Source organism: Heterodontus francisci, chromosome 7 (assembly GCF_036365525.1).
Source record: "Heterodontus francisci isolate sHetFra1 chromosome 7, sHetFra1.hap1, whole genome shotgun sequence".
Lineage (NCBI taxonomy): Eukaryota > Metazoa > Chordata > Chondrichthyes > Heterodontiformes > Heterodontidae > Heterodontus > Heterodontus francisci.
The window spans coordinates 136755712-136768404 of record NC_090377.1 but is presented as its reverse complement, the minus strand read 5'-3'; the positions used below and the strand labels follow the sequence as shown (position 1 = coordinate 136768404).

The 12693-nt window shown below is 47.5% G+C and overlaps 1 protein-coding gene across 7 annotated transcripts in view; it reads right to left on the bottom strand.

Moving 5' to 3' along the window:
• The window catches only part of trpm2 (transient receptor potential cation channel, subfamily M, member 2), a 347573-nt gene that overhangs the window by 20441 nt on the left and 314439 nt on the right, over nt 1-12693 (bottom strand). For all 7 annotated transcript variants that reach the window (XM_068036234.1, XM_068036230.1, XM_068036236.1 and 4 more), the window contains exon 31: nt 7355-7457. In XM_068036234.1, the coding sequence (XP_067892335.1) occupies nt 7355-7457 (103 nt within the window). The remainder of the gene's footprint in view (nt 1-7354; nt 7458-12693) is intronic.

The following is a 12693-nucleotide window of genomic DNA, read 5'->3' as shown; positions in this document are numbered from 1 at the left end:
GTAGTGGAGACAATTAAAGCATTCAAAAGGGAATTAAACAGTTATAGGAAGACTGCGCAGGGTTATAGGGAGAAGGCACGGGAATGGAACTGAGGGAATTACTGTCTCAGAGCCAGTGCGGACACGATAGGCCGAATGGTCTCCTTCTGCACTGTAATGATTCTGTGATTATGACATGTTTGGATAAGGTAGACAAAGGTAAACATTATCTGATGGTACAAGGTCCAGGAGACACAGATTGAAGCTTTTGGGCAAGAGATACGGGGGGATGTGAGGGAGAAAATTTTTATGCAGCGGATGGTAATGACCTGGAACTCTCTGTCTATGAGGAACAATAGAGGCAGAGACAATCAATTATTTCAAAAGGAAATTGGATGGTCACTTAAAGGAAATAAACTTGCAGGGCGATGGGAACAGACTTGGTAACGGGACTAATTGGATGACTCTATGGAGAGCTGGCATGGAATTGATGGGCCGATAAAATTTATAATAGAAACTTCCTTAGTGCCCACATCCTCCTCTTCACTCCTCCACTGCCACCTCTGGGCTTCAGCCCCTCCCACTCTGAGCTCCTGTTCCAGTTCCTCCCCTGTGAGCTCCTGTTGCAGTGCAATATCACAATGTACAGCCTTCTGTGAGCATATATAGGTAATAGCCAGATACACTCCCATATTAAATATAGAAACATAGAAAATAGGAGCAGGAGTAGGCCATTCGGCCCTTTGAGCCTGCTCCCCTATTCATTATGATCATGGCTGGTCATCCATCTCAGTAACCTGTTCCCGCTTTCTCCCCATACAATTTGATCCCTTTAGACCCAAGAGCTTTATCTAACTCCTTCTTGAAAACATACAATGTTTTGGCCTCAACTGCTTTCTGTGGTAGCGAATTCCACAGGCTCACCACTCTCTGGGTGAAGAAATATCTCCTCATCTCAGTCCTGGAAGGTTTACCCCGTTTCCTTAGACTATGACCCCTGGTTCTGGACTCCCCAACATCGGGAACATCCTTCCTGCATCTACCCTGTCATGTCCTGTTAGAATTTTACAGGTTTCTTTGAGATCCCCCCTCACTCTTCTGAACTCCAGCGAATATAATCCTAACCGACTCAATCTCTCCTAATATACAGACCCGCCATCCCAGGAATCAGAAACCTTCGCTGCACTCCCTCTATACCAAGAACATCCTTCCTCAAATAAGGAGACCAAAACTGCACATAATATTCCAGGTGTGGTTTCACCAAGGCCCTGTATAATTGCAGCAAGACATCCCTGCTCCTGTACTCGAATTCTCTCGCTATGAAGGCCAACATACCATTTGCCCTTTTTGCCGCCTGTTGCACCTGCATGCTTACCTTCAGTGACTGGAGTACAAGAACATCCAGGTCTTGCTGCACATTGCCCTCTCTCTGAGTTTATAGCCATTCAGATATAATCTGTAATAATTTGTAACCACAGAAAGCAGTTGAGGCCAAAACATTGTATGTTTTCATGAAGGAGTTAGATAGAGCTCTTGGGTCTAAAGGGATCAAAGGGTATGGGGCGAAAGCGGGAACAGGCTATTGAGACGGATGATCAGCCATGATCATAATGAATGGTGGAGCAGGCTCGAGGGGACGAATGGCCTACTCCTGCTCCTAGTTTCTATGTTTTATAATCTGCCTTCCTGTTTTTGCTACCAAAGTGGATAACCTCACATTTATCCACATTATACTGCATCTGCCATGCAACAGCCCACTCACTCAACTTGTCCGAATCACCCTGAAGCCTCTCTGCATCCTCCTCACAACTCACCCTCCCACCCAATTTTGTGTCATCTGCAAATTTGGAGATATTACATTTAGTTCCCTCATCTACATCATTAATATATATTGTGAATAGCTGGGGTCCTAGCACCGATCCCTGTGGTACCCCAATAGTCACTGTATGCCATTAGGGAAAAGACCCTTTTATCCGTACTCTTTGTTTCCTGTCTGCCAACCAATTTAATATCCATCGCAATACACTACTCCCAATCCCATGTGCTTTAATTTTACATGCTAATCCCTTATGTGGGACTTTGTCGAAAGCCTTCTGAAAGTCCAAATAAACTACATCCACTGGCTCCCCCTCATCAACTCTACTAGTTACATCCTCGAAGAATTCTAGTAGATTTGTCAAGCGTGATTTCCCTTTCGTAAATCCATGCTGACTCTGCCCGATTCTACCACTGTTCTCCAAGTGCTCTGCTATAAAATCTTTGATAATGGACTCTAGAATTTTCCCCACTACCGACATCAGGCTGACTGGTCTATAATTCCCTGCTTTCTCTCTACCTCCCTTTTTAAATAGTGGGGTTACATTAGCTACCCTCAAATCTGTAGGAACTGTTCCAGGGTTAGCGACGTTTAAGAGGCATCTTGACAAATACATGAATAGGATGGGAATAGAGGGATACGGTCCCTGGAAGTGCAGAAAGTTTTAGTTTAGACATGCATCAAGATCGGCGCAGGCTTGGGGGGCCGAATGGCCCGTTCCTGTGCTTTACTGTTCTTTGTTTGTTCTCTATGTTCATCTGCCTTACCAGTTATGTTTCTCGCATTGAAACAAATGCACTTCAGACGACCAGTTCTGCTGTGCTCAGGAACATCTCCCTGCCTGCTCTTCCTCTTAGTCTTACTGGCCTTATTTACTATGTCCTCCTCATTTATTTCACCTTTTGACTTACTGCTCTGGTTCCCACCCCCCTGCCACACTAGTTTAAACCTTCCCGAGTGACGCTAGCAAACCTCGCAGCCAGGATATTTGTGCCCCTCCAGTGTAGATGCAACCCGTCCTTCTTGTACAGGTCCCATCTGTCCCTGAAGAGGGCCCAATGGTCCAGATATCTGAACCCCTCCCTTCTACACCAGCTGTTCAGCCACATGTTTCGCTGCACTATCTTCCTATTTCTAGCCTCACTGGCACGTGGCACAGGGAGTAATCCCGAGATTACAACCCTCGAGGTCCTGGTTTTTACCTTTCTACCTAACTCCCTAAACTCCCCCTGCAGGACCTCGTCACTCTTCCTGCCGATTGATACCGATGTGTACCACAACAGAATGCCCCCTGCCCTTTCAGAGACATCCTTGACCGGGGAGGTGGTGGAAGCAGGTACGATAGCGACGTTTAAGAGGCATCTTGACAAATACATGAATAGGATGAGGATAGAGGGATACGGTCCCTGGAAGTGCAGAAAGTTTTCGTTTCGGCAGGCATCAAGATCGGCGCAGGCTTGGAGGGCCGAATGGCCTGTTCCTGTGCTGTACTGTTCTTTGTTCTGGCACCAGGCAGACAACATACGGGCGGCACAGTGGCACAGTGGTTAGCACCGCAGCTTCACAGCTCCAGCGACCCGGGTTCAATTCTGGGTACTGCCTGTGTGGAGTTTGCAAGTTCTCCCTGTGTCTGCGTGGGTTTCCTCCGGGTGCTCCGGTTTCCTCCCACATGCCAAAGACTTGCAGGTTGATAGGTAAATTGGCCATTAGAAATTGCCCCTAGTATAGGTAGGTGGTAGGGAAATATAGGGACAGATGGGGATGTGGTAGGAATATGGAATTAGTGTAGGATTAGTATAAATGGGTGGTTGATGGTCAGCACAGACTCGGTGGGCCGAAGGGCCTCTTTCAGTGCTGTATCTCTAAACTAAACTAAACTAAATACCATCCTGGAGTCTCTTTCACGTCCACAGAAGCGCCTATCTGTGCCCCTGACTATAGAGTCCCCTATAACTGTTGCTCTTCTGCGCTTTGTCCCTCCCTGCTGAACAACAGTGCCAGCCGTGGTGCCACTGCTCTGGTTGCTGCTGTTGTTTTCCCCTGATAGGCCATCCCCCCCCAACAGTATCCAAAACGGAATACTTGTTAGAGAGGGGGAGAGCCACAGGGGAGTCCTGCACTGACTGCCTGCCCCTTCTAGCGGTCACCCATCTATCTGCCTGCACCTTGGGTGTAACCACGGCTCTAAAACTCCTGTTTATGACGCTTTCTGCCACCTGCATGCTCCTAAGGGCATCCAGTTGCTGCTCCAACCGATCCATGCGGTCTGTGAGGAGCTGCAACTGGGTACACTTCCTGCAGACGTAGTTGTCCGGAACGCTGGAAGCATCACGGACCTCCCACATCTCACAGGTGAAGCACTTCACCCCTCTAACTGTCATTTCTATCACTAATTAATAAATTAATTTCAAGTAAATACCTAAATACTTATTAAATCCTTACTAAATTAAATTACAATTAACTATATGGTCCCTAGTGCTAGATTTCTACTATCAATATTAAATGCTAAATCCAGTAATCTCCTCCCTCTGGTTTAGTTACTCCTCTACATTAATTAATTAGTTAATTCGGATTTTAATCAATGTTTTATTTTATTTTATTTTTTCAGTTCCTCTCCCTCACTAAGCCCTGTGTTCCCCAACATTTCTGGTATGATATTTCTGTCCTCCTTTGTGAAGACAGAACCAAAGTATGCATTTAGTTGGTCAGCCATTTCTTTGTTCCCCATAATAAATTCTCCTGCTTCTGACTATAAGGGACCTACATTTGTCTTCACTAATCTTTTTCTCTTCACATTCCTACACATACCGACATAAATATTCACCAGGTTAGTGGCATCCTCAAAAAAATCAACTGTATTAGTCATACATGACCTACCTTTCACAATTCCATGTTCATAGAGAGATACAGCACTGAAACAGGCCCTTTGGCCCACTAAGTCTGGACCAACCAACAACCACCCATTTTTACTAACCCTACAGTAATTCCATACCACCTACCTACACTAGGGGCAATTTATAATAACCAATTTATCTATCAACCTGCAAGTCTTTGGCTGTGGGAGGAAACCGGAGCACCCGGTGGAAACCCACGCAGTCACCGTGAGAACGTGCAAACTCTGCACAGGCAGCACCCAGAATTGAACCCGGGTTGCTGGAGCTGTGAGGCAGTGGTGCTAACCACTGCGCCGCTGTGCTGCCCCTCTGTTGACTCTCTGATCCACTCATACTCTTCCAAGTCCTCAGGAACTCTGTACTGAATATTCATCCCGAGGCAGAGGGAGGTTTGGAAAAGGCCATGCCGGGGAATTGGTAATGCCGAGCCGCTGCCGGTTTGTTAACGGGTTTCCATCTCTGCGCTGCCTCAGGGAACTCTGACATTTGGCCATGAATTGCCCAATGCTGCTTCAGAAAGACCTGCCTTGTATGTGATCACCGCCTCTAACAGCATCCCCTGAGAAGCCTCGAGAAATCATGAGGGTGTTGCTGCTCCACTGCGTTTTGGCCTCTGCCATCACCCAGGTTGGCAGCATTGATGATCCTAGCTGCTGAGTGCCCTTTAAATGGAGCCCGCTACATCTACTTCCTGCCTCTTCAACACATCCGCCGTCCCTAATTGAATAGTGAACATGCCAGCGGGCCACTTATTGGCCGCCTCCTTAAAACTGCAGTAACATCGAGCGGGATCAGGAAACGATCCCGAAGCCAGGCTCCCCATCCTGAATGCAAATTCAGCCCTTTGTCTCTGATTATACATTCTAGTAACTTCACCACAGCTCATGTTCAACTGGCAGTTACCTGGTTCCGCCCCCCTCTCCCATTTTAAGAGTGGTATTTGTCATTTTAAAATCCAAGAGCACAATTCCTCAATCTGGAGCGTTTTCAAACATTATCACGAACAGATCTACAATTTTATCACCTATTTCTTCGAATTCCCACCAGGTCTTGGAAATTTGTCATTCTTCATTACATTTTTAACATATTAAATCCACTAAGTTTCTTCCAACGTGAAAACAGATCCCAAAGAATTCATTTAATTAGTCTGCCAGTTCCATCTTTCACATTATTGTCTCACCTGCTTCTGTCTTTAATGGGCCCACATCTTTCCTTACCTCTGGATTTCTCTTTATATTTATACCACACATCTCTGGCAACTGTCTGAGGCTGAACCTGACCGTACGTAACCTTGATGCCATATTTGACCCTGAAACAAGCTTCCAACCACACATGGCTTCATCACCAAGACTGTGTACTTCCACCTCAGTATGAGTGTCTGACTCTGACCCTGCCTTAGTGCATCTGCTGCTAAAACTCTCATCCATGCCTTTGTTATCTCTAACCTTGACTATTACAATGCTCTCCTGGCCAGCCTTGCATCTTCCACCCTCTGTAAGCAGGAACTCATTCAAAACTAATTCCTAACTTGCACCAGGTTCCATTCACTCCTCACCCCTGTGCTCACTGACCTACATTGACTCCCACTCCAGCAATGCTTCAGTTTTAAAATTCTCATTCTTAATTTCCAATCCATCCCTATCTCTGTCATCATCTCCAGCCCTGTAATACTCTCAGACCTCTGTGTTCCTCCAATTCTGGCCTCTTGCACATATCTAATTTTTAGTGCTCCATCATTGGCAGCTATACCTTCACCTGCTTAGGCCCTAAGCTCTGAAATTCCCTCCCTGAACTTCATCACCTTGCCTTCCTCCTTTAAGCCACTTCTTAAAACCTATCTCTTTGACCAAGCTTTTGGTCATCTGAGCTGATATCCCCCTGTGTGGCTCAGTATCAAATTTTGTTCAATAACACGATTGTGAAATGTCTTGGGAGGTTTTACTACATTAAAGCCACGATAAACACATGTATCATTATTAGTGCATTATTGCAGTGCACTGTCACTAGTGTATCGTTACTCTGCATCATCATTGGTGCATTTTTACAGTCTATCATCATTCATGCATTTTTACCGTTTGGTGTCATCAGTACATTGTTACAGTGTTTTTATTCAGTCTGATAAAGAGGTGAGTGCTAGGTTAACTGGTATGAATATATGTTGCTCTGAGGATACATGGAGTAAATATAATAAGTATTGGAGTGCATCAGGGGTTACAGTCCATGTGATGAACTGGTTGGATGGGTGGGACTATGCAGTTGAAAGATCCCAGTCAGCAATTTTGGGGCATGGGCCTCATGAAGGCTCAAAGCATGACTGGCAATCCGTGAACACAAATGGGTCGGCCTGCAGCGGTTGGGAGAGTGCAATTACACCGTGGCAAGTGTACATAGCAAGTGTTCATTATAAATAAGGACATTGGCATTTATAATGGAATAGTTGACAGAGAGTCATAGAGTTATACTGCACAAAAACAGGCCCTTTGGCCCATCGTGTCCGTGCCAGCTATCAAGCACCTATCTATTCTAATCCCATTTTCCAGCACTTGGCCCGTAGCCGTGTATGCATGCATACATAAGATTTTTACTATATTATAGATTTTCAACTGGCTTGTTTTATACCGTTTGGCTACTTTTCTTGTATTTATTACCACACAATGGAACATACCGCAGGCAGGGTCCATTCTTCACCTGGATACTGGACAACAAGAAACTCCAGCACCTGCTTGGCACCTTTTACTGCGACCGAGTTATCTGAGTTCCTCTTAAAGCTGTAACAGAAAGGAAGCATTGCACCTATTGAGTGTTAGTAAAATGTCAGGTCATTAATGCATTCCCTTGTAACACGATGACTCCCTCTCTAACCATTGTCTGTTGTATTCAGGAATGGTTGTATTCACCACAGTGTGATGAGTTTCCCAGCATAGAGGGTTGCCTCCTGGGATCCATACTGGGCTTTTGGATGCAAAATATTCTATCTGATAAAGTGCAGTCCTGTTTACTGAGGCTGGGTCCAGGACTGCAATTTCACACAGTTCCCGCATGGTGTTGTTCCAGACAATCAGCCCCGTTTAGTGACACATTGCTGGGGCAACTCCAACTCCTTCGGTTGGCATTCAGCCTGATCCTATAATCTAGGCCTTTGTGTGGAGGTGTACCACTTAGCCTGGTACTGAGCCATATACATCAGGTGATCCCAGCACTAGGGGAGTGCAGCAAGAAGGGGGGAAATTATCCACAGTTCAACTTCAGCTGCATTGATCACTGCTGAAAAGTGAGCATGTGTGTTCATTGGATAATGAGAGGACCATGAGGAGGAGAGCGACATGGATAGCACGTTTACAGATGTGGTCACCCCACAGCTTAAGAGTATGCAGGGAGAGAGGGACTGGGTGATCAAAAGACAGTCAAGAAGAAACAGGCATCTCACTCTCTAACCAGTATTCAGTTCTGAATAATGAGGTAAGTGATGTTTAGTTTAGTTTAGTTTAGAGATACAGCACTGAAACAGGTCCTTCGGCCCACCGAGTCTGTGCCGACCATCAACCACCCATTTATACTAATCCGACACTAATTCCATATTCCTACCACATCTCCACCTGTCCCTATATTTCCCTACCACCTACCTATACTAGGGGCAATTTATAATGGCCAATTTACCTATCAACCTGCAAGTCTTTGGCATGTGGGAGGAAACCGGAGCACCCGGAGGAAACCCACACAGACACAGGGAGAACTTGCAAACTCCACACAGGCAGTACCCAGAATTGAACCCGGGTCGCTGGAGCTATGAGGCTGCGGTGCTAACCACTGCGCCACTGTGCCGCTCCAAATGTTCACCTGGGGAGTGCAGCCAGAGCCAAGTCCATGTCACCATGGGTGGCTCAGCTGTACAGGGGTGTACAAGGAAAATGGAAAGAGCGATAGTGATAGGAGATTCGATAGTTAGGGGAATAAATAGGTGTTTCTGTGGCTGCAGATGTGAATCCAGGATGGTATGTTGCCTCTGTGGTGCCAGGGTCTAGGATGTTGCTGAGTGGCTGCAGAGCATCCTGAGGGGGGAGGGTGAACAGCCAGCAGTCATGGTCCACATTGATATCAACAGCATAGACAGAAAGAGAGATGTCCTGCAGTCAGAATTCAGGGAGCTAGGTAGGAAATTAGCGAACAGAACCTCAAAAGTAGTAATCTCCGGATTACTCCCAGTACCACGCGGAAATGAGTATTGAAACAGGAGTATAAAGCAGATGAACGTGTGGCTGGAAAGATGGTGCAGGAGGGAGGGCTTTAGATTCCATTGGGACTGGCTCTGGGGGAGATGGGACCTGTACAGGCCGGATGGGCTGCACCTAAATAGAGCTGGGACTGAGTTCCTTGCGGTGGGGTTTTGCTAGAGCTGTTGGGAGGGTTTAAACTAACTTGGCAGTGATGTGGGAACCAAGAGATAATTTCAGAGAGGAACACCAAGGTGCAGGGAATACTGGGAGAGATAGATAGTACTAGAAAAAGGAACAGTAATTTAATAGGTGGAGTCAGAGTGAGGGAGAAAGAAATAAAGTCTAAATCAGGGTTAATGTGCATGTATGTGAATGTATAGAGTGTGATTAGTAAGATTGGTGAGTTACAAGCGCAGATTGCCATGTGGAAATATGATGTTTCAGCTATACCAGAGACCTGGCTTAAAGAAGGACAGGGATGGGTGTTAAATATTCCTGGATACAAGTTGTTCAGGAAAGATAGGAAAGAGAAAAAAGGGAGGGGTGGCAGAATTGATTAAGGAGAGCATTGCAGTTCTGTAGGAAGAGGATGTCCCAGAGGGGTCAAGGACAGTATCAATTTTGCTAGAGCTAAGGAACAAAATAGGTGCAGTTACATTGCTCGGTGTTGTCTATAGGCACCAATTAGTGGGAAGGGTGTAGAGCAGGGTTGTCCAACCTTTTCGGGCAGAGGGACACATTACGATTTTGCTCGGCCCTGGGGGGCTCGGTGAGCAAATTTCGAAAGATAAAGGCATTAAAAATTTATCTATCTAATAAAAACAACAACAAAAATAACAAAAAACAAAGACTTGGTGGATGATGAGTCGAGGGAAGGGAGCGTAGATAGTCTGGGTCATGTCGATATCAAAAAGGACGTGTTGGGCATCTTGAAAAACGTTATGGTAGATAAGTCCCCAGGGCCTGATGGGATCTACCCCAGAATACTGAGGGAGGCAAGGAGGAAATTGCTGGGGCCTTGACAGAAATCTTTGTATCCTCATTGGCTACAGGTGAGGTCCCAGAGGACTGGAGAATAGCCAATGTTGTGCCTTTGTTTAAGAAGGGTTGCAAGGATAATCCAGGAAATTACAGGCCGGTGAGCCTTACGTCAGTGGTAGGGAAATTATTGGAGAGGATTCTTCGGGACAGTATTTACTCCCATTTGGAAACAAATGGACTTATTAGCGAGAGGCAGCATGGCTTTGTGAAGGGGAGGTCGTGTCTCACTAACTTGATTGAGTTTTTTGAGGAAGTGACAAAGATGATTGATGAAGGAAGGGCAGTGGATGTTGTCTACATGGACTTCAGTAAAGCCTTTGACAAGGTCCCTCATGGCAGACTGGTATAAAACGTGAAGTCACACGGGATCAGAGGTGAGCTGGCAAGATGGATACAGAACTGGCTCGGTCATAGAAGACAGAGGGTAGCAGTGGAAGGGTGCTTTTCTGAATGGAGGGCTGTGACTAGTGGTGTTCTGCAGGGATCAGTGCTGGGACCTTTGCTGTTTGTAGTATATATAAATGATTTGGAGGAAAATGTAGTTGGTCTGATTAGTAAGCTTGCGGACGACACAAAGGTTGGTGGAGTTGCGGATAGTGATGAGGATTGTCAGAGGATACAGCAGGATATAGATCAGTTGGAGACTTGGGCGGAGAAATGGCAGATGGAGTTTAATCCGGACAAATGTGAAGTAATGCATTTTGGAAGATCTAATACTGCCCTCCCCCAGCCACACCTGCTCTTTGTTTTCTCAATGAAATTGATCCGGATGAAACTGACGAGCACAGCTGGTGATACTTTAATCTCCGATCCTGCTGTCTTCACAGTCCAGAGTGTCTGCAGCCACGGCATGCGGTAAGTCCATTGAGGTGAAGAAGGAGCTGCGGGACCCGAGAGAAGTCCTGTGAAAAGGTGCCCCGAACACCCAAAACATCCACGAACGGCCCCCCCGGCCGCAACTTCAAAAGCGCCCGCGGGAGATGGCTCGGAGAGCATCTGCAGCGCACTGTCGGCAATGCTGCATGCCTTTATTTAAACCACTGCAAAAAAAAACCCCTAACAAATGTAATCACCTCTAAGTCTGCCAAATGATGCTTCACCTCCCGAAGGACGTGGATGAGCTTTCCGGACGTCGATGGTGGGCACTGAGGAAATGGCTTATTACCTGCACCAGATTCCACCCCCCCTCCCCCCCCCTTTACCCCCCTTCCACCCCCCCCACCCCCGTCCCCTTCCCTGCTCCACCCTCTCAGCTCACCCCCTCACAACCCCGTCCCAGCCCGCCCCCCCCTCGCACCATCTTCACCCCGCACCCCCTTCCCCTGCACCCCCCCCCACCCCCTCCCTCTACCCCTCCCCCTTGCATCCCCTCCTCCCACCGGCACCATCCTACACCTGTGTAGGGGCCCCAACAACCCCACTGCCTTGTGGGCGTCTCGGGAGAGACCAAGGCTAAGGGAGTAAACCCTAACAGAAAATCCGGAGCGGAACCCCGTAGGCGGTCATGTGTCACCTTTGCCATGTTTCCGGCAGTTCCTGCAGCCATACTGGTGCCAAACGTCGTGTCCTGCACTCCTTTGGACCCCACCAGAAAGGCCGAGAGGGGGGTTTTGACGACTGGGCAACTCTCAACCTCCATAAATTTGCCCAGGCATGCGCCATGGAGAGGTCACTCCATAGTTGCCTCACAGCGACTGAAACAACACGGAAGGCAGCAGTTACGGGTTATAAGTCCAGATAAATTGGCGTAGAAACTGGGCGCCACGGGTTGCCTTTGTCGGTGGGAGAGGTCATTGCACCTCACTGGACAGCTACCGCCCGCCTCAAACCGGGCAGCCCCCGGTCAATAAGGTTCTGTCCCGCCACAGTCTGCCTGCTTCAATGGGTGCTTGGAGCTCAGGGTCATTGCCCGAAAGGTGGACTGATACACCGCACCAAACAACATGAAAAAAGGAAAGAAGGTACCAGCCCTTCGCTTTGCAAGCTGGAACGTCAGAACTATGTGTCCTGGCCTGTCGGAAGACCTTACACAAATCAACGATTCTCGGAAGACCGCCACCATTAACAACGAGCTCAGTAGACTCAATGTGGACATTGCAGCACTTCAGGAGACTCGCCTCCCCGCGAGTGGCTCTCTAGCAGAGCAAGACTACACCTTCTTCTGGCAGGGCAGGGATCCTGAAGAACCAAGACAGCATGGAGTGGGCTTCGCCATCAGAAACTCCTTGCTCAGCATGATAGAGCCTCCCTCAAATGGCTCGGAACGCATACTGTCCATCCGACTGCTCACCACCTCTGGTCCAGTACACCTACTCAGCATCTATGCTCCAACACTCTGTTCCGCACCTGAAGCTAAAGACCAGTTCTATGAACAACTCCATAACATCATTAGCAGCATCCCCAACACCGAACACCTATTCCTGCTGGGGGACTTTAATGCCAGGGTTGGGGCCGACCATGACTCATGGCCCTCCTGCCTTGGGCGCTATGGCGTTGGAAGGATGAATGAGAACGGGCAGAGACTGCTTGAGTTGTGTACCTATCATAACCTCTGCATCACCAACTCGTTCTTTCACACTAAACCCTGTCACCAGGTTTCATGGAGGCACCCAAGATCACGTCGTTGGCACCAGCTAGACCTCATTGTCACAAGGCGAGCCGCCTTAAACAGTGTTCAAATCACACGCAGCTTCCACAGTGCGGACTGCGACACCGACCACTCCCTGGTGTGCAGCAAGGTTAGACTCAG